We start from the raw sequence: 20,603 nt of genomic DNA, 5'->3' as shown, positions 1-20,603 counted from the left end.
GCACAAGGAGACAGCGGGAAGGGTTGGTGCAGACTCTCCTCTGCACCCACAACTGCCCTTCCCTGTCAGGACATGCAGAATGCCCAGGCAGCAGCAAGATGAAGCTGGGTTTGGAGGAAGCAGAGGGCTGGATACACCCAGGGAGCTGTGGTGCCATCCTGCTGCTAAAGCCCAGCTGGGCTAGGACTCTGTTGGCACCCCTGGGCTCGGGGAGGGAGAGGAGCCTGGAGGAGAATCCACAGGGGCACATGCCTGAGGGAAGGGAGCATGTGTGGGGTATGGGCTGCAGCACTGTGCAGGGGCGAGCATTGGGGTTTTGAGTTTTCAGAACAGAGTTAAAAGCTCTATTCAACATTTTACAAGAGAACAGATCACTAGAGCTACTGGCAAGTACACTGCAGGCTTTATATTTGAAAGGAACGAACTAAAAGCACAATTTTCACATTCAAGGCATACAGGTGACATTGGATTTCTAGAAAGGAAACATTCAATAATTTGTGATGCAAGCTAATTGCCATAGAAGTCTATGAAAGCTCAAGTCCCTTATAAATTTTAACAGGATACACAAATATGTCCACATGTAAACAAGTAAAGCTTCCGCTGGTAGCTCTGTATTCCCCAGGATCATGTAATGCATGGCATACAGTAATGCTCGGTCATGTGAAGCAAGAAGGAATGAGATAGAACCTTTCTGATAAGGCCTCGTCACAGTTTTCCCTGTAAGATTGTTCCATTTTCAGCTATAAAGGCACCAGAGCAGTGGCTTCAGTAAGCAAGATGTGCATGTGCTGGCCTCCTCAGTCAGCTGCATCCTAAAGTAGAAACAATTCTCCATGTGCAACAAGGCTTCATGTCCCTGTACTGAAGCAAACACCAAAATACACAAAATGGTCTTGTCTTGTCTTCACCGTCTCGGACCAACACTTTTTCACAGCAGGCATGGAGTGGAACATGCTCTTGTGCACTGAGGCAGGTAAAATGTACAGACTATGGTAGCTGTTGCCTGGCAAAAGGAAAATACCTGAACATTCAGGTATTTTCAGGTATTTTGGGAGATTGCTCCTAGACAGCAGGGATAAGATGGATACAATGCTTTGCTAGGTAAATAAATGCCATTTGTAGTGGTACTGTACCCAGTTATACCACAGAAAATGCCACAAGACTCAACTGACAGAAAGCAGAAAGAGCAACCCCACCACAGCAAGCATTACAATACTTAAGGCTGGCCAATAATGTCTTCTCCATTTCAAAATGCTAACATCCACAAACAGGTGTTTGAAAAAGCCAAATTAATTGAAATGCACCAAAGATACAAATTACAATAAAGAAACACGCAAGGATTATCACACAAGGCCTTTGGAAGCACTTTCTAGATTTAATTAAGTCTCTCCCATGTGGAGTTTTTGATCGCTGAGCTTCGGCATTGCTGCATGGTTCTAGGTAGCGCAGGAAGAAGTCCACACTGCTCATGTAGAGTCTCAGACATGGGTGCAGGGTTGGACCAAAAGCTGTCTTTCCTTCAGGGAATGATGCTGAAAGGCATCAACCTCAGAAGGTCTGACAGACAAGTAGAAAGCTAGAGCTGGCTACTATAACAAAGCAAAGGGAATGGAGATTGATTCGTGAAGACAAGCAATTAGTGGCTAAAGGAAACTCATGAACAGGCTCCTTTGAGTGAAATTGCAAAGCAAAGTGATTTTGGCAGCAGTAGCAGAACTCTCAGAATTAGGAGTGCTTTTTAACAGCAACTGACAAGAGCTAATTACTACCATTGAACATCACAGGAGATGAGGAAAAAGGAGAGCTTGGGTAACATGGGAGTCCTGCCAGGAGATAAACAGTCATCTTAATGTTTTACCATCATTGTGCACTGAGCAGAAAGGGCTATTTTATCAAACACACACCCCCCAAAAAAAAGTTCTGGTGATTCCTGCTGAGACACTGACACTTTGGTAGATCAGTTATCATTTGCTTGGTGGTTACTGCCAGCTCAGAGAATTTCTTCTGATGAATTGTAACCTGTGTGAGCAAAAGAAAAAATAATTAGAGTAGAGCTCCTGACTCTCTTCAGCATTTTGCTTTCAACCTTATGATATCATCGTAGAAAAGTGAATGTCTTGCACAACACTTGGGATCAAGGAGTTCTTTGCAGCACCCATTCAGGACAAAGCATCTTAGCAGAGCAACAGAAAAACTAAATATCAGGAAGTGAATTTAAAAGAAAAACATCTGCATGCAAAACACCTGGAATGGCCAATCCAGCAACTCATATTGAGGACAGTCAGTGCAGATATAAGTACTCCCTTTCAGAGGGGACAATATAGTGCACACATCTGCTTCCTGTGAGACACTAACCTCTCTGTTCACACCCTGACATTAGTACTGTGGGTTGCCAAGGCTCAGCTTCAGATTCAGGACAGCTCACATGCAAACCTGTTTGATCACAACTGTGGCATCATTTAGACAGCTTACTGGAAAATGACTCCATCTTTTCAATGAGAGGTTATTTCCACAAGCTCCATCATAAACAGGCATCTTCTTTCCCAGGCTCTCTAACTGGAATTTATTAATTCCTTTAAACAGATTATGTTGTTGAGACTTCCATTTCCTCTTGTCACTGGTCTGAAGACTCTTCAGCCACCCTATCATCTCCCTTGAAGCTTAGTGATAGCCCTGCATGCTGTACCCAACAAAGGATTCACTGCACTATAAGGAGCAGGAGGAATAATTCATACATCTCACAGACAATAAAATACTAACTCTTTAATATTCCATTTCAGACACTTTTCTGCAGAGCAGCTGTCTTGGCAGGTTTTCCCCCATTTTGTGCCTGTAAAGCTAGTACCTCACAGGAAACTGGACATTTTGCATTTGTTCTTTGAAGCTTGGAACTCCAAGCTGCAGCTACCTTTGATCTGAACCACTGCTGTTTGGAGCAGGGTTGAACTAGATGACCTCCAGAGTTCTATTTCTCTATTCTCTAGGTGACTTGGAGTTTACTGAACCCCAGATAAAGCCCAGTAACTGGCAATCCTTGTAGATGTTGTTAGGTGATTGCAAGTCGTTCATAACTAAATTGAACTTCAGGTCATGTGAATATCAAGTTATGCCCAACAAATGGCAAGATAACTGATTCAGAAATGTTCAACACAGGTACAAGTTGTCTTTCAGGAAAATCCTCTAAGGTAGAGGGAGCCAGGCTCTGGTGTTCAGGCTGATCAAGTCATTCCAGATTACCCTCATCAACAGCTGTATTTCTTAATTTGCTGTCTTTAAAGACAGCATTTTCTGCATCCATCAACGTTTGTCTGGCTTTCACATCCCACTGGAACCTGTGGCTCTAATTCTTCTGCAGAACTTGATGAAAAAGGACACACAAGGCTAATGACTAGACACTAAACTACAGCTCTGGAGGCTTTGAATCTCTATAATTTGTTGTATAGGAAACAGGAAGACTACAGTGATCCATGCTAATGCTTCACTTAGTGGACAGGAGCCATATTCCTACCCACAATTCTGTCCCTTCTATTTATTCTTTATGGACATCACAGTTAAAATTAACTCATTGTAAAGGATTCAGCAGCAGCTAGCTTTCCAGGGGGCCTCTAGCAGAAAGGCAACTAAAATAACTTTGTGTTATTCACAGGTTTTCAAAGGCAAGGGAGCAAAACAAGATATTTTAAAAACGTGCAAAAAAATGTTAGAAACAGCAGATGGAAAATTGTCTTTAAAAAAAATTAATAAAAGCACAACAGAAACAAACAACAAAAACACAACAACAAACAAATGAGGAAGAGAATTTAGCTCTTGTTTCTTTTCCAGTATTAGACCACATCAATGCAAGCATGAATAATGAACATTTCATCCAGAGATACACCAATTTAAGACCACAAATGCTGTTAACTTACACAAGTTAGAGAACAGATTAAAAATGGCTTACCCTGCTCAGGTATCTGCTCTTGGGTTTTGCCTATTTTTACTTGATTTTGCTGGAAATCTCTTTTAGAAGACCTTTCAAATCAGAGAGCTTAAAGGGGGGGGGGGGGGGGGGGGAGAGAAGAAAAAAGAGGCAGCTTTGTTTATATAAACTTGGTCTAACTCTTTCCAAAAGATGATTGCAGGCTAGGACGAAGGAAAAGGAACAAAACAATCAGGCAGTAATAATTGTGTTAAAGAACCCCTGGGAAATACTGTACAACATCAGCAACAACAGGCATAAACCTCCTTATCTGAGCTCCTGACTCCCTGGCTACCCTGTGAGCACCAGCCACTACTTCAAAAGCAATGAATGACTGCTTCTGTATTCAGCAGTGACGGCAAATGAAGCAGTGTTAACCCAACAGTTCACAGGACATCAATTGCTAATAATTGAGGAACATGTAATTGCCTCTCCAAATATTACATCAATACAACAGTGCTTGAAGGGATACTCCCAGTTGTAGTTTTCATCAGTGAACTTAATGCAGTGAGGCCCAAAGCATACATATTTCACTTAGTTAACACATAGGCATCATGACAGCTGCAAGCCCCCCAACTAGACTCCATCTTCTTCTGCCCCTTCAGAGCAGAGACAGCAGATGAGTAGGGTTTTGTGGAGCAGTTACTGCAACACAGAGCTGCCCTCAAACCCTTCCCATGCCATAGCTGAAGTCTGCTATTCCTCTGTAAATCTGCAACAAGCTTAGGGAAAAGCTTACCCCCTACCTCCAGTTCATACCTAGGACTCACTTAAATTCTCAGATTTGTTTTTAAGATACCATCTCAAGTGAGAGCCAGTGAGATATCCCTGGAGTGTTTTGCTCTTAAGGACATTACTTCTAAGCAGTGGCCTCACCACAATTCTGCCACTGAAGCTGAAGGCATGAATAGACAGAACAGTTTACTGCAAGGTATAGCCTCACTGAACAAGAGACAGTTTGAGTATTACTTTTCAGGGGAGTATTAAGGTCATATTTCCTTTCAGCTTCACAAGGAGCATCACTAGACATGTATTTTGTCACTCACCAATTCCATTTTAGACATGAAGCAAGCTACTATTTTGCAATCTAAACTATTTGACAGCAATCCAAAATATTTTGAAGTACATGAGGGCCTTTTCACTCCCAGACTTCTAAAACCTCTGTTCTTCACACCAAAGCAACTCCCCACTTCATAGGCAAAATATGCAATTCAATCAACCCTCAGGAAATACTAGCTGTGAAGGTCTTTTCAGTATCACAGCCATACAAAGTATACTTGTATGATAATTCTGTTAATTCTGTGCTCTCTAGTAGATTGGTAGCTTTAGATCGCTTCAACACAGGACACTTCTGTAAATCAGATGAATATTAGTCTTTTTTTTGTAATTAAAGGTCTTTCCACCTTGCAATATGTATGGAATGTGTTTTATGGGGCTGCTGCACAGCAGAATCTTGCAGTTTCGTAACACAGAAGTTATTCTTACTTCTATTCCATCCAACAAAAACCACTATGACACACTTCTTTAGTGCTCAGCAAGCACCTTTCTACTTCGTTTCCCAGCACAAAATGAAGCTACATATGGAATCAAAGGAGCAAAAGAGCACATTGAAAAAGGCCAATTAAAATGGGGTCCTGGTGGCAACAGGAAAAACTTCACTTGACTATTAGTGATGCTCATTTTCCAGTAGCTGCTATACCAGACAGAGGTACTTTCCCCAGAGCAGTGTAAAACACACGTACCTTTGCATCCAGTTGTCTGAATCGATGCAACATTCTGAAAATGGAAAGATGACACAGAAGAAAGGATTGAGCAAGCCTTGGCTAACCATAACCTGTTTGCAAACCTGTCCACCTAGTCCTCATTTTTGGCCAAAGTGTGGCCCTGAGGCAACTAGAGTCTGGAGATGCCAGAAGGCTTCCCTCTTTCCGTGTAGTCAGAGGTCAGATACGAAACAGACCATCTGCAGCTGCCCCATGCTTGGGAACACCAGTGTTTCATCCTCCCCAGGTGGCAGGGCTGCAGGTGGTTTGGCGGCTACTGTGTGCATAATACCTTAAAATATTTCCATTTGCATTTTATCAGCCCAAATAAACTATTTCTGAAGACGGTCTGTGGCAGCTGACAAAAAGCCATCATTTTACTTAAAAAGAAAAGGCACATCTATGCTGAGTTTATTTATCTGCTCCTTAGTTTGTAAACAATTAGAGCTGCTGAAAACTTGTCTCCACCAAAAATATTCAGTGGCACGTTTAAGAGAGCGAAGACAAAGAATGGCAGACTTACTCTTCTGATGAATCATTTGCTTTGGTGTTGATTTTGACAAGGTAGTTCTCCTTCATGACAGCTTCCCATGCCAGAATTTCGTTGTCCTCATTTTTTGAGCCTGAAAAATGCATGTGAAGAAAAACAACATCACTAAATTCAGTTAATTTCATTACATTTGGTTTTCTAATGCCTAGATGCAAAAACATTGGGTAAATGCTTGCATCCAAAGGCTAACAATTGCATTCTCTGTGTCCATCGCACCTGCAGCCCCGCTTCCCACATGTGGCAGAGCTCTGATAAACAGACATTAATGCATTTTACTGTATGCTTCCAGCAACCAGAGTTGGTTAAAAAAGAGAAAATATGAACAAAAACCCCTAACAAGCTCCAAAAGTCTCTCTGGAATCTGCTGAGTCTCTGTTAACACAAGTGCTTTGTGAAACAGCAGCTGCCTCAACAAGCACAGGACATTCCAGGCAGTCCCTGTCTAGGCTTGAACTTTCCATTAGTTTCTGCATTATCCCATATTGGATCATTAAGAGTAAAATGTGTTAAGAATGGAGTTGTATGGGGGGGAAAAAAAAAAAAAAAAAAAAAAAAGAAAAAAAATTTGCTGAGACAAAAGAAGGCCACAATTGGCAAATGACTGAGGTCCTATTTCCTCCATTCAGTGCTCCTCTGACTTCACACAGCCTGTTGTTCTCTCAGATACTGACAAGCATTTGAAGCACCCAAATCTCAGACAGGTCCATAATAGCTAAGTGGGGAATTCAGGCTTTTGTAACATTCAGTGCCTTAGCATGCCTTCTTTGTGCAGTTCTCAGTTCCTGCCACCAGTTCAATCACAATAATATTATGGCTCTAATTAATTCTTCTGTTGCTTTTCAGAACTGCGACATCTGCTGTGCGTCACTTGGGCAGGAATACCTGCCTTTAAACAAACTCCCCAGCAAGGAAACAAAACAGTGATTTGGACAGCCAAAACTATTCAGTGTTAAGGAATGCTATACCCCAAAGCAGGCATCTTTCTTCTAAACTGGTAACAAATCCAGCCTGTGCTGCAGGGCAACAGTCAGGTTGCTAATGGATGGAAGTAAGTCTGTCAATTAACTCAACTTATCCCCTCTCCTCTGCTTTTGAATGGCACTTAAAAAGAGAAAGCACTCCATTTGTTAGGGGGAAAAGCTTGTTAAAACAATTCATATCTGTGCCCTCTGACAGAGTAAATAAGAGGAAAATAGCTAGAAGACTGACTCAGCCAATTCTGCATTTTTAAGGTGGTTTGCCCATTTGGCTATGCCCAGAGGGCCAGGAGACTCTTTATCCTCTTTCAGTCACTCACTAGCAGGAAATAGAGCTTCTGAAGATGACTGATCTACTAGGCTGCCCTAACAGCTACTAGCAGTATTAGCTGGAAGATTGGAAAGGAAGGACAAATAGAAATGAAGCTCCAGAGGGTGGAGTGACAAGCAGAGACTGAGTCTACCTCTTATACTAGTTAGCTACACACTCAAAGTATACAAGATCAGGGATCTCTGCCCTGGGGTAACCACACAGGAGGGTTGCACTACCAGATATTAATGATAAATTGGATGGTTTACATCTTCCATGCAGACCACAAAGATTACTTATGTCAGTGCTCTAATATAAAAAACCCCAAAATTCAACAGAAAAACAACCAGAAACAAAACACCACCTTTCAAGGCTAGGAAGCAGCATAGGCAGCTAGAAACTGATAGATGTAATTTGAAGACCTAAATGTTCTACATACATGAGATAATTCTGCCTTGAAATGACTTGGACAAGAAAGCACAGGATAACTCTGTAGAACATTCAACTAGAGCAGGACTCATGGTAGAATGTAAAAGCTTTTTAACCAGACCAAAACCAAAGTTATTGGGAGGCAAGGATACCAACAATGTTCAGCTGGAGTTTTAGCATAAGGAGTATGAAGTATAATTCCCCATATCCCAGTGAGTACCTAGGGTACTGAAGGTAGAATGGAGCTCAGAAGCAGCCAGAGGCTTTGATTTGAATGTTAACGAAGAGTAGTGTTACTGAAGAGTTGCATTTGAGAGAGAACATGAATAAGGTGCTCCTCATTTCCAATATGACCACATCTTCTAAGGTCTACATTGCTCTAGAAAACTTCCCACCAAAACACTAACTGCCTGCCTGAAGCATGACACGCCATGAAAGAGTTGACTTCCAGGCAGTAAAAAAAATAATCCAACTCACAACAAATAGATGGTTCTTTACTTTCTTTCTTACAGCAGCATTTAAAACATTTCCTCATCACCATGAATATGTAGGCGAAGATAACAAAAGGGAAGGGGGTAGTCAAGCGACTGCAGTACTCTTGGACCAAGAAGTAGCGCTGGAACTTCCACACCTGATCATTGTTCTCTTGCACTGATCCAACAGTGTAACTGGCAGGCAAAGAGAAAATACATAAATACATTAGCTATTCATCAAAGAACTGCATCTCAGAGCCAAATAACACAGTGTTTCTCTGCATTATACCAGGGCATGTTTTTATAAAGCCATCCCAGAGCTGTTAATTTTCACTGAGGTTAGTGAGTTTGCCCTCCTTTTTAGAGAGGAATTCGAATATGGCAAGAACAAACACAGTGGGGAAAAAACCCTGATGTTACAAATGAACTGGAAAAGTTAGGAACAGGGAGCTAATATTCAAAATACCTTCACTGCTTTAGCTTCTAGGCAATCTTCTTTCAGCCTAGACATGTGAGAAAAGGACGCTTCTTCACAAGATGCTCTGTCTCATTAACTCCTCAGCTAACATTTTTCCATGCAGCATCCCCCCACCCTCAAAACTGGAACATTTACCAAAAAAAATTAAAGCTCCTGAGATTTTAAGTTAAGGCAGTAAGAATGCTCCAGGCATGGAACAAGTTTACCATACTAAGTACTGTATGAACACAGGAAAAAGAAAAGGAAAAAAAGGGGGGCGGGGGGGGAAGAAAACACCACACAAAAAACCCCACCACAAACAAAAACAAAAGAGCAAACAGCTGACAGACTGCCCAACCTTTCATTGCTGCCATTAAACGGCAGATTCTTCCACAATATCTGTGTTGAGATCCTAATGGACCAATACATGAGAAGCTAGGACTTTCACCTGGAGGAAATGATTTTAGAAGGTCTGAAATGTAATATTCAAGCTTTTCAGCTAATGCACACTGGATGCAACGAAAAAGATGGATTGCCTGTTAAAATTTATATATCACTAATTATAACAGAGTGGGACTGGTGTCAGACATCAGCATTATTAAAGATTGACAAAATACTGTGTACACACTGGTCCAAGAGGAGCATCACAGATGTCACAGGTTTCTAACTGCATCAAGGAAAAGCCATCTGAGATTGCTGTTTGCCCACTGGGCTTTCTTGACTTCAGTACAATCCAGTGCTCCAGCTGTTCAGCCCATTGTTAAAATGAATAATGCACAGCTCAGTGTCGTTACAGAATTCAGGCTGGGTCCTTCCACAGAATAAGCTGAAATGGCAAAACCTAGGTTTTTCCTAGCACAACTGTATAAACCAGAGCATTTACCATGAGGCGCTGCTAAAAACAAGTGTTCTAACAAGGATCAAATACCTCTAGGGTAGAGCTAGCTTACTGTTGTACTTTCCTTTATTAATGTTAATTATTTTCACCCTTTCTTGTGTATATGAGCGTTGTCGTCTGTCCTCAGGTCCTGTGCAGGTTTGAAAATGGAAGTATAACAAATAGGTATTCTGCACCATTCCTAGCTGCCTTGCCAAAAAAACACATTTCTGTCTTTGGACACTAGATCAGCATGGGGAGCAAAAAGGATTCAGAGCAGAAGGGAGAGCAGATGCCAAAGGTGAGACATTCTCAACTCAGCACAGTGATACATCTCATCTCAGGCCAGTAAAACTTGGCACTGGCATTCAGAAGGGAGATCCTCGAGGCAAATCAGGAGTCCTTAGCAGTTCCTGTAAATACTCTTGTTGCCAAAGCAAACCCTTGCCAAGTCTCACGACAAAGTACCATCAAACACACATAACCAAACACAGCAGACCTCAAGAAGGATGCTTAGGGGCTGTAAGTATTTTTGATAGGCTGCAAAGCAGGAAAAGCAGGAATAGGAAGGAGAACAGAGCCACAGCACCAATCCAACTGTATTCACAGGTCAGAAATGAGATGGGAGGGCAACACACTCCAGAAGTCTGATGTGAAGGACTTTCAATTACAAACTAAACTCTGTGTCAAAGCTTGCAGTGTAAACAAAAAAGATTTCTGGGAGAAGCTGAGGAAGCCTTTCCCTGTGAATCAGTTAGTTTTGCTCTTGCAGGTTCAACGCAGTCAGTGACTACAACAGCAACCATTTTTATTTGGCAAATCAGTGTTGGCCATGTGGTATAGACAGCAGTTACTACCATCATACTTCAGGTGCCTGATCCATCTGCATGGATGGACAACACCTCATAAGATGTCAGAACAGGCTTCAGGACTGGAAGAACCACAGACAATTCACTATATAAAAGCAGAGATGATGACATTTTCCAAGATAAAGTCCTTTTGTATGTCCCAAGGAGATGCAGCCCATTGCCTGTTCTAGAAGTCAGAACAATAAATAGCAGATCCACCAGAGCAGTAACACACTCATCATCAGACAGCAGTTCTGGTTAATAAAACCAAATTGTCTTGAAAAGACTGTGATAATAACTCATTTATTCAGTCTGGGAAGGTCAGCTGTGCAGCAGCTCACACTGGGTAAAGCACTGGCCCATCCATCACTCCTGTGTGAGCCACAGGAGTTAGTACTAAGACCAGTGTGCAAAGGACTATTAGAGAAGTACTAAAAGGACAGGCAACAATCCATTCCCAGGATATTGTACCACTTTCTCAGGGGGATACTCATACAGGCATCACAAGCAAACAATTGCCTCTTTTGTACATACCCAAACATGGCCACAAGCAGGTTCACAAGGAGGATGTTAGTTGAGAGCATGTAAATACAGACAAGGGGAATGGTAATCCACTCTGGGAAGCGAGGTTGATTGTTGGCATCCAGCTCCACACATAAGGGCTTGGACTCATTCCCAGAAAAGGTGCAGCGATCAAAGTTGTAGGTGGTACCTCAGAGGGTGAGAGAGGAGAGCAAACAATGAGTCCTATCCCACGCTTTCTGTTGAGTCCAGTCCCAGATACTGCCAGTGACCACAGTTCATGTGGCTGCCTCCTTCCCCACCTCCCCATCAGAAATCTAAAATCTTGGTTTATTGCTATTCAGAGAAAAGGGGTCAGCACAGGATTGGACAACAGAGCCTTACACCCACCCAGGAAAGCTTCCCACAGGAAATAGGTACCATCAACATCATCAGGGTATTGGCCAAACATAGCCAGGTATGGCTCATAGATGACAGATCGAAATATCCACTCCCAGCGGTGCTCATTCTTCCTCAGGATGCCTTGCCTGGCCACACCAAAGGCCACCATCCATACAGCAAAAAGGAAGAGGAAGAAAAATACATCTACCATCTGAAAAAGGACAACAAGCAAACACATCAGTGCCCCACTGAATGCCTGATTACGAATCTCATGTGCCTTTTTTTCTCTCTGATTTGATATCAGGATGGAGAACAAGCATTAGCAAAGCCCACACAGGATAGCACCATTGTAATGCAGTTTACAGCTGCCAAGATACACACACACAAATAATAGACCATTGCCATTCAGGGCACTTTAAAAATGCTTCTGCAACCATAAAACCAAGGCACCTTTCAGAATACAGGTTATCCACCTGGCACCACACAGAGCCCACCTAAAAAAGTCAGATCTATGTACAAAGGCTAAACAACAAAGGCAGTTGCAGACCTTGTAGATGAGTGTCAGGTGAAAGCAGCCACCACCTCTGAAAATGCTACCTTGGATGGTTTCAAACCAACATTTATAGCCCAGACATTCTGGTTCATGGTTTCATTATTTTTCTAGCTCTTAATATACAGATAACTGAAGACTGGCAATACCCCAGGTGAGCTTTCCTGTTTCTTGCAGATCCACTTTGACCAATATCTGCCTTTCTGCTAGCTCCAACCACCTGTATTATTAGACTTATTCAAAACCCCATCACTTTTGAAGGCCAAACAAGAGAAAGATGTAAAGGAAACAACCCTCTGTGATTGCTTCCATATCATAACACACTCTAGGACCAGGCAATCTCCAGACTTCATCTTAACAGCAGTGGTACAAGGCAAAATAAAGGCTTTCTGGCTAACCTACAGACTATATTGTTACCCCTATAGTCACCCCCCACACACACACACATATATATATACACACAAAATTTAGAACCCAACTATAAGTCCTTAGCTATGGCATAAGGCAATCCAAATACTGCAGAAATGCAGAAAGAGGGGGGAAATTTCCCCTCAGAATATTTAGCAATAGCAAATGGAGTGCCATTCCCCAAATGCTCCCTGCATTAAGTTCACTTCTAATTTTTGTTCTTTAGAATATATCTGCCTTTGTGCAGAGATATCACTGGAAGGAAGATTCATGCAGACATGCTCCAGTTCTCCAGTGCTCCTTACCCTCTATCTTTAGCAAGCCAGATCTGTGTTATATGGAACCTTACTCTCTTCCTACTACCTTTGCCAGTCTGTAAGAGAATATCCCTTCCAACTACAAAACCAGAATTGGCCAAGCCACTCACCACCCACCTCTCCAGTGAGTTGTGTGATGGATGCAGTGGAAGACAGAAATGCCCCTCCTATACTATTTCTCATCATTGTCTTGTTTGGTGAATGCTCATGGGAGCAACAAGATTGATAGAATATATCAATGAAACATGGAAGATAAGAGCCATCAGGAAATTAGTTTCCTTTTCTTTAGCCCAATCTCTCTTCTCTCCCTGTGCAGAGGGAGAGAAACAGGCCTTGGTCTTATAATTAAGTCCTATTTAAAGCTTAATTAACCCTGTTTAGCAGATTTAAGAGGAAAGAACGTGCTGCCATCATCAGAATGCTGGCGATTTCGCTTGAAAAACAAGACATCACATCACTTATATGTATCTCTTGAATAGCTGCCAGAATCTTACCATCCTCTGCAGCATAATAATTTTGGGTCCTAAATTCCTGCTAACTGTGAAAATATGGATCAGCCTCAGAGTAAAAACTATGTAGTCCAAACAGAAAATGACTCTCCCAGAATACCAAGAGCTTTCATCAGATGTGTGAAGCCTGATGGAGACAGTAAAAGAAAATGAAGAGCAGTTGGGTGAAGCATACAGAAACCAGGTAAAAATACAGTGAAATGCTGAAATGGGGAGGGGGGAAATAGAACAGGGCTCTCCGGGACTACATGCCTTTTCCCACCCATTCCTACCTGATGATGACAGGTGGCAAAACTCCTTAATACACACTTTGTTCACACCCTTCCTGTCTTAGTATCATCATAGCTGTATCTCCTCTTCCCCTCCACATCTATTAGCAGCAGGAAAATCTGCTGTTAATAGAGCCCTCCAAAAACATCAGTGCAATGACTGCCCTGCTGCACTGAGGCAACAAGCACTAAGCTACAGTTGGATGAACAATTACACTATAAAATGTGTTTTCATCAGTTCTTTGTCATGGTTGTTAACTCACACATTCATGTAAAAGAGCTCATGTGAGCTAATAACATTCTGTTTAGACTACTGTATTCCCTTAAATACAACACACTACAGCTCAGAGTCCAGGTTACCATACTAAATAATCATAGGAGACAGGGCAAATCCCAAAGAACTTCTAGCTCTCTGAGATATTAACCATTTCACCCTGCAACTTTGTCTGATATGATCTATAATGCCAGTCTTGAAGGCATCGTGGTGAAACCTATGCCTATTTCAATCACCACTTTCTAAACCTGCCCATCCAATGCACTAAGAAGGGCAGCCCTGCTGGCCCAGAAACATCTGAGTTTGGGGAAGCTACCTTTGACTCCAGGGATAGACTCAACTGCCATTAAACAAAACCAAAAAAAAAAAGAAAATACTGCATGCTGATGTTCCCTAGTCACTTAATTTCTTTATTTGCTTTAGAATTATTTGCAGAATGAAGACCTGACAGTATTTGGGGTCTGCACAGAAGACAGTGAGTTTCATGAACATGTCATTTCCCAAAACTTTGTAGTCATAACCCAGAAAGGAAGCAAAACCATTACATGGCCACAAGAAAAGACACTACTCACCTGAACACAAGCCCAGCTATGAAGTAGAAGATTGCTAGTGTATCCATAACATTCCACGTATCTGAGAAATACTTACTGCCATTCATGTACCACTGGGAAGGAAGAAGAGGAGAAAGTAACCACCACACAACACTGGCCAGTGACCTGGGGAGCTCAACCATCTTTCCCTCATCTCTCCCCATGGGATGCTCTAATGGGTAAGTATTTCACCCACTGCAATAGTAAGGATTGTTTCCCTGCCCAGATATTTCTTTCCCCACACACACAATAGGTACACCAAAATTCAGCTTGCTTTTAATTTTCCCCAAAAGAGGGCTCTTAATATTGCTAACAATGTTAGACATCACTGGCAGCATGTTTTTACCGTTAACTCCTAACAGGACTATGGGTCAAGAGTTTCTCTGTCTAGGGCTCCTTAACACATTTTCTCCTGTCACCTAGATGTCCTTAAGATAATGCTCTTCACTAGAACCATTTAAGCATATGGTGACACAAATATTGGTCTTTAATATAGGTTACTGTGCTCAAAGGAATTAACCCAATCACATGGGTCCTTGTACATGGGGAGAGGAAGGAACCATTATGATTAGATTGATATAATTAGTGCTCCCATGCTGCCAGAGGACCTCAGAGTAGTTCTGCTGGATCATACCATAGTCTGCTGCCAAACAGGTGAAAGGAGTCTTGGTGAGATCCGCTTAGGATCAGATGAAACACTGTAGGGAGGCGCTGTTTTGAGGCAGTTGAACTATTCTGGCTTCCCTTTCTTCCTATAGCTCATTCAGCAATATGTCCTTGGCTACACTCATGTACATCTTTGATCAATAGATGCAGATTTGATTTATTATTTTAAGTACCTGTCTCTTTCTTCCTGAATTTCCAGTCTAGTGAGAATCTCTGCCTGATCCCAGACTGACTGGTACCGCACTGGTTTGTGCAAGAACCAACTGCTGCGTCTTGTTCCGAGGTGACTCATTAGGACATGTAGTTTAACCAGGAGAAACCTCCACCAGGTCTGAAGAAATAGCTTAAGACTTTGACCATAATTGGTTTTAATTTTCATTGAAATTATAAAAGCTTAGTAGAATATAGATCAGTGAATCCCTCTATAACTGGAACATCCAAGATAGGCAGTTCTGCTCTCAATACTTTTATTGGAAACAGAGAGTGAGGGGAGTTTTCTTCTAAATAAGAAGCTGTAAGTAGAGCGCCTCACTTTTTCCTGTGTCCACCCACTGGGCTGGACCCTCAGGACACCAGAGGTGTATCTTGTGTGGCAGAGACAGGAGACACCTAGCCTAAACTGCCACACTTTGCTATTCCAGATGCACAGCTGTTGTATTTTCTTCACATGATGGGATGCAGTGCTAAAGACAGACAGTTGTTGCACCTAGCAGGGTGTCAGGCTCAAGATATTACCAGACACTATTTCAGTCTCTGGGGATATACATACACCTTTTCTTATCACTTTAGGTACCAAAGGCCAAGCACTGAATGGGAACAGCATGTCTGGCACACTGTTTCTCTCTAGAAACTCTCCAAATAAAAAATAAACTCTCTTGTTATATGTGACAGTGAAGGAGTGTTTCATGTGAACAGCTTAACATGGGCCAAAGGTCTCTCACAAAGCAAGAAGCCATGTCACTGCGCTGCAGCTGTATTAAATGCAGCAGGTTTAAGCCTGATGCCTCTTCTACTAAGGGTACAACTGTGGATGGAGGAAAGGAAACAGGTTTTGGTCCAAAGCAGAAACAGAGACATAACAGAGGCAGATGGTTATAAACAACTAAGAGTGCAGTGCAGCTTGGTCCTTCAAAGATCAAGTGGTTCCCACTACTAAGAGTTAATGTTCACAGAGGTTCTCTCTAGACTCTTTCTCCATTTGAGAACGGGGCTCTCTTGTACATCCCATAAATCTACCCACTCACCTGACTGAAGGCTACATCCATGTGGCTATAAGAAGATAGCAGCAAAAAGGCATCTCCAATTTCCCTACTGCCATGACAGCTCTAAACAGGATAAGAGAAAGTAGTTCCAGCTAGTGAAAATCCTCTAGGACTGTCAGAAGTGAAACAGACAGTTGTTTATGGTCCAGAGACCATAACTGCTCAGTTCTGAACAGTGAAACAATTCACTTTAACTTGGAGGAATTTGGAGTAGCTGTCACTTCCACCGACACACCACTGTCTAATTAGAGTGATTACTGCCCCAAACTAGTTATCTAACTGCAGCAGGACCTCAGGCAGCATTGTTTCTCCTTTGATGTGAAAATGAAATCTGAGACATGCCCCTTTTTACCAAAATATTAAGGATACATATACTATTTTGACTGCAAATATACACCAGTGCACACACAAATCTATCTTGGATGAAGCCAACAAGAAATTTGCTGAGAGGCTGAGAGGACTGGGACACTGCCCTCTATTCTGTTCCTTAGCAAAATGGGTTTGATGTCAGGACACTGACTTAAGAGAACTTTAAATCTTCAGTAACATCTGTTTTAGCTGCCTCCACTCCCACAATCAAACTGGTACAGTCTGGCCTCCAGCTATTAATGGGATTATTGGGATCCAAAAGCTGCGCTTCCTGCTCAGGTTAGAAATAGTGATATTGGTGGGGAACAACCAAACAAACAAACAACAGTTCTCTCCCTAAGGCTTTCCCTAGGACTTCTGCTGGGTACACACAGGAAGTGCAAGGACAGGTCCAGAGACACCAGAACCTAAATCAGCAGAAACAAACACTCCATTAGTGTTTTCATTGAAACAGAGTCTTTTACTTTTCCCCAATTTTCCTTAGCAAGTAAAGTCACCTTAAACAGGGCACCACCTTGACTACCAAAAAGGAAAAAGACCACATGACAAGTTAAGCACAGCAACATCAACACTTAGCAATGTGATTTGAGCTCATGTATTGCAGGGTGGGCTGATCCAGCAGATCACCCACAAACACTCATGGGAACTCTAATGCTTCATAGGATAATCAGAAAGCAGCATTGCATTGAAACTACACACCCATTTCTCTTCCAAATTCCCCAGCATCTTCCCAATATTTTGAATGCTGCCTGGTAAAGACCAGCTTGCCTGAAACCCAACATATTTCATATGTCCCCTTACATATGAAGTGAGAAGGATATCAACTATATGGCTGACTAAAAAAAGCAGCCCCACATGCCATTCCCACACCAGCACAAGCAATGTCAGCAGTCCAAATATGGTCCTTAGGACTACATGAAACCAGTAAAAACTCTATTTGTGACAGTTTTAGGCTGTGCCTTTAAGAAAAGACAGCTCACTACCACACTATGATTAAAAGAGAAAGAGAAACATAATACAGTCCTCATTGGTCAAAAAATGTGGGTAGCATGTGGAAAAGAGAGGCAGGAATCACTTGATCTAGAGGTATGCACCCAGGTAAATGTGTAGAATTTAATTTTGTGTTCTAAACTGTTTTGGCAATCCAAGCCAAGTACTCCTGAGACATGCCACTACTGGCATAAGCCTCAAAGTCAATACACATTCCTCTTGGTGCATGGACATTGCAATTACTGAGATTCGAGCAGAAATTAAACATTGCAGGAGGGGAGAAATAAAATTGATTGTGCCTCAAGTTGCCTAAACTTATCTCCCAGGAAGTGGTTCCCTTGTAACTTAGAAGCAGCCTGCAATGACTTATGCTGCTACGAGGGGGAAAACCCCAAGGGCTAGCACTAAGCTCTTTTGGTTTGCAAGCGCTGCCTACTTGTCTCACTTCATCACAAAGCAGAATGAAGACCAGGACGTAAAGGATGATCTCCAGGACAGTAGGTTCCTTCTGGAAATCCATAAGCAACACGTAGGCAAAGAGCAACAGGAAAGCGATGTAGAAGATGACATTCCAGGTGAAGACCACAAAGGGAGAGGTGAAGAAAGACACATAATACAGGAAGAGTTTCTTGCTCTTCTCCACAGGCTTTTTCCTGAGGAATTAAGAGAGAGAAAAATCTCTCCAAGCATAGTTTTTATACCTGGAAATATTTGTGCTCCTCAAAGTGAAAATGAAAAAGGTGCAAAGTCTAGCACAGGAGACACCAAAGGGCCCCTCTACATCTACTGACTCATTCAGTCATTAAATATCTTCATCTGTGAGTCATTAAACACTGGAACAGGTTCCTCAGTCTCCATCCTTGGAGATACTCAAAATCCAAATGGACACAGTCCTGAGCAACCTGCTTGAGCTGACCCTGTTTTGAGCAGGAGGTTGGGTGATCTCCAGAAGTCCCTTCCAGTCTGGATTACACAATGATTCTATGATTAATTTATTTGCTTCTGCTAATGAGAAGCCAGTTGATTACCTGAATGAGATGAAACCACAGCCTAATAAAGGGAAAAAGAACAGACACAGTATAATCTTCCAGTTCTTAGTATCTCTTGAAATCTCTCCATACCACTGCTTGGAAAGGAAATTCTGCAGGGAAAAAGAAAATATCCTCATTTGTTCTAATAGCATACACTAACCTAGGAATGATATTAGAAGACATTTGATTTAGTGAAAAAACTAACAAACACACAGACAAAAAGCACAAAGCTTTGAGATTTCAACTGGGATTCCCATTTCAACAATATAAAAGGCTTTCTGCACCAGTCTGCTGGTTTCTTGGTCCAGCCACCCTACAGTCCATGTGATGAGAAGCTCAGTGTGAGGCTGAGCAGGACTTGACCTGATTTATAAGGCACTTTACATCAGGCAGTACATTCACACTGTGCCTACATGGGAGTTATGCCAACTTCTAGAAGTCTTTATCATCCTCAGCTCATTATGATTTACAGCTCTAAATCAAGCCTTCCTCTCCTGACTTAAAATTTGTGGACAAACCATCAACTGCTTATTTCAAAAGAGAAGAGTCACACATCCTGTTTCCACCACCAGCTCTTTGGGATGCATTTGACAGCACTGCAGACTGTACTGTGAGTGTGCTGCAAGACACAGTTATGCTGATGCCATGCAAAGCTCAATGTTCATAAGGCTGGGAAACCTCACCTGGGAGCTCTCATTTCCATGAAGACAGTGTTGGAGCATTAGCCTTTCATAGAGTGTTCATGTGGATGTAGTATTTTCACAGCAAGAATATTAACTTTTTTTTAAGCTACTCTGATCACAGTAGTTATGGTAATCTATGCCCCTTGTTTTCACTGACCTTACCTGCACCCCTGGCTGTGCAATGAACTGCTGGTCTTTAGCTTCCACTGCAAGTTCCAGACAATTGCATCCACCCCAGGCTTCACAGGAATAAGTTAGCAGCTGCTCAGCTAGATCTTCGTCATTGCTGTAGCACTCTGTGAACAGCTCTGGAGGAGAGAGGCAGCCTGACACTGAGCTCCAACTCAATTTCCCACCAAACAGAGTGCAATTGTCTTCAGTGACTTCCAAAGATAACATTTGTAATAGCAAAACATGCACACACAAGAACACATTTTCAGCATGGTAAAACAATGTGTGTGTTTTGCTTCACAACCTCACTTGCATGTATTAAGCTTTCCTACAGAATTCATGCCTGGATGGAAAGCTGTAATAGCAAACCAGCTCACACAGAGATAGCATTAAGCTGAGTTCTGCACTAAAAAACCATGAGTAAAAAACATGAACTTCTCCCACTCAAATAACTCAGTATATCATCTTACTGTTATTTATTTAGCACTGATCTAGTGGTTTAGAATCATTCTCAGTAGTCACATATCAGCAGCAGGGTTGAACAACAAGGGCAGAATCTGATACTTTTTCACTAGGAAATGCATTGCAAGCAGAGCTTTTTTAGAAGATCCATGAGCATCTTATTCTGCCCAAAGATTTTTGGCACTCTGGGTATTTCCCACTCAAAGGCCATTATGTTGGTGCATCTGTGGCAGAGAACAACTGCCCTGATGAGCAAGCCAGCCTCTTATAAAACCTGCCAGGCTTCACTAGAAGCTCTTCTGTCCAACAGACACCTCCCCAGGCATTTCACAAACAGCTGTGTTACTGTAACTGGATGCACACATACAGCAATACCTTTGGTTGCTGTTACACAGACTGCAGTATGCAGATAGATCTTGATAGATTTGAATGGGACCTGTTCTCTTCTCAGTGTCTCACTATATAATCAGGCCCGAGGGATGTAAACACCTCTACGAAACTCTGCTA

General features: G+C 42.1%; 1 protein-coding gene across 9 annotated transcripts in view; it reads right to left on the bottom strand.

Annotated features, from left to right (window-relative positions):
- Positions 1-391: 391 nt before the first annotated feature.
- TRPM8 (transient receptor potential cation channel subfamily M member 8) overlaps positions 392-20,603 on the bottom strand; it is a 46,300-nt gene continuing 26,088 nt past the window's right edge. For 3 of the 9 annotated variants that reach the window (XM_068138084.1, XM_068138086.1, XM_068138088.1), the window contains 12 exons: positions 19,626-19,771; positions 18,778-18,890; positions 18,186-18,402; positions 14,445-14,536; positions 13,315-13,456; positions 11,585-11,756; positions 11,177-11,354; positions 8,465-8,655; positions 6,245-6,344; positions 5,701-5,734; positions 3,941-4,027; positions 392-2,019 (listed from right to left, as the gene is read on the bottom strand). In XM_068138084.1, the coding sequence (XP_067994185.1) occupies positions 3,977-4,027; positions 5,701-5,734; positions 6,245-6,344; positions 8,465-8,655; positions 11,177-11,354; positions 11,585-11,756; positions 13,315-13,456; positions 14,445-14,536; positions 18,186-18,402; positions 18,778-18,890; positions 19,626-19,771 (1,436 nt within the window). In that variant the 3' untranslated portion in view covers positions 392-2,019; positions 3,941-3,976. Of the gene's footprint in view, positions 2,020-3,940; positions 4,028-5,700; positions 5,735-6,244; positions 6,345-8,464; positions 8,656-11,176; positions 11,355-11,584; positions 11,757-13,314; positions 13,457-14,444; positions 14,537-15,301; positions 18,403-18,777; positions 18,891-19,625; positions 19,772-20,603 lie in introns of those variants that run through there. The other 6 variants (XM_068138085.1, XM_068138087.1, XM_068138091.1 and 3 more) reach the window with 6 other exon arrangements.

Source organism: Melanerpes formicivorus, unplaced genomic scaffold (assembly GCF_026170545.1).
Source record: "Melanerpes formicivorus ecotype bairdi unplaced genomic scaffold, bMelFor1.0.p_v2 SCAF_5, whole genome shotgun sequence".
Taxonomy (NCBI): Eukaryota; Metazoa; Chordata; class Aves; order Piciformes; family Picidae; genus Melanerpes; species Melanerpes formicivorus.
The sequence above is the reverse complement of the archived record's forward strand: the minus strand, read 5'-3'. Positions and strand labels throughout refer to the sequence as shown.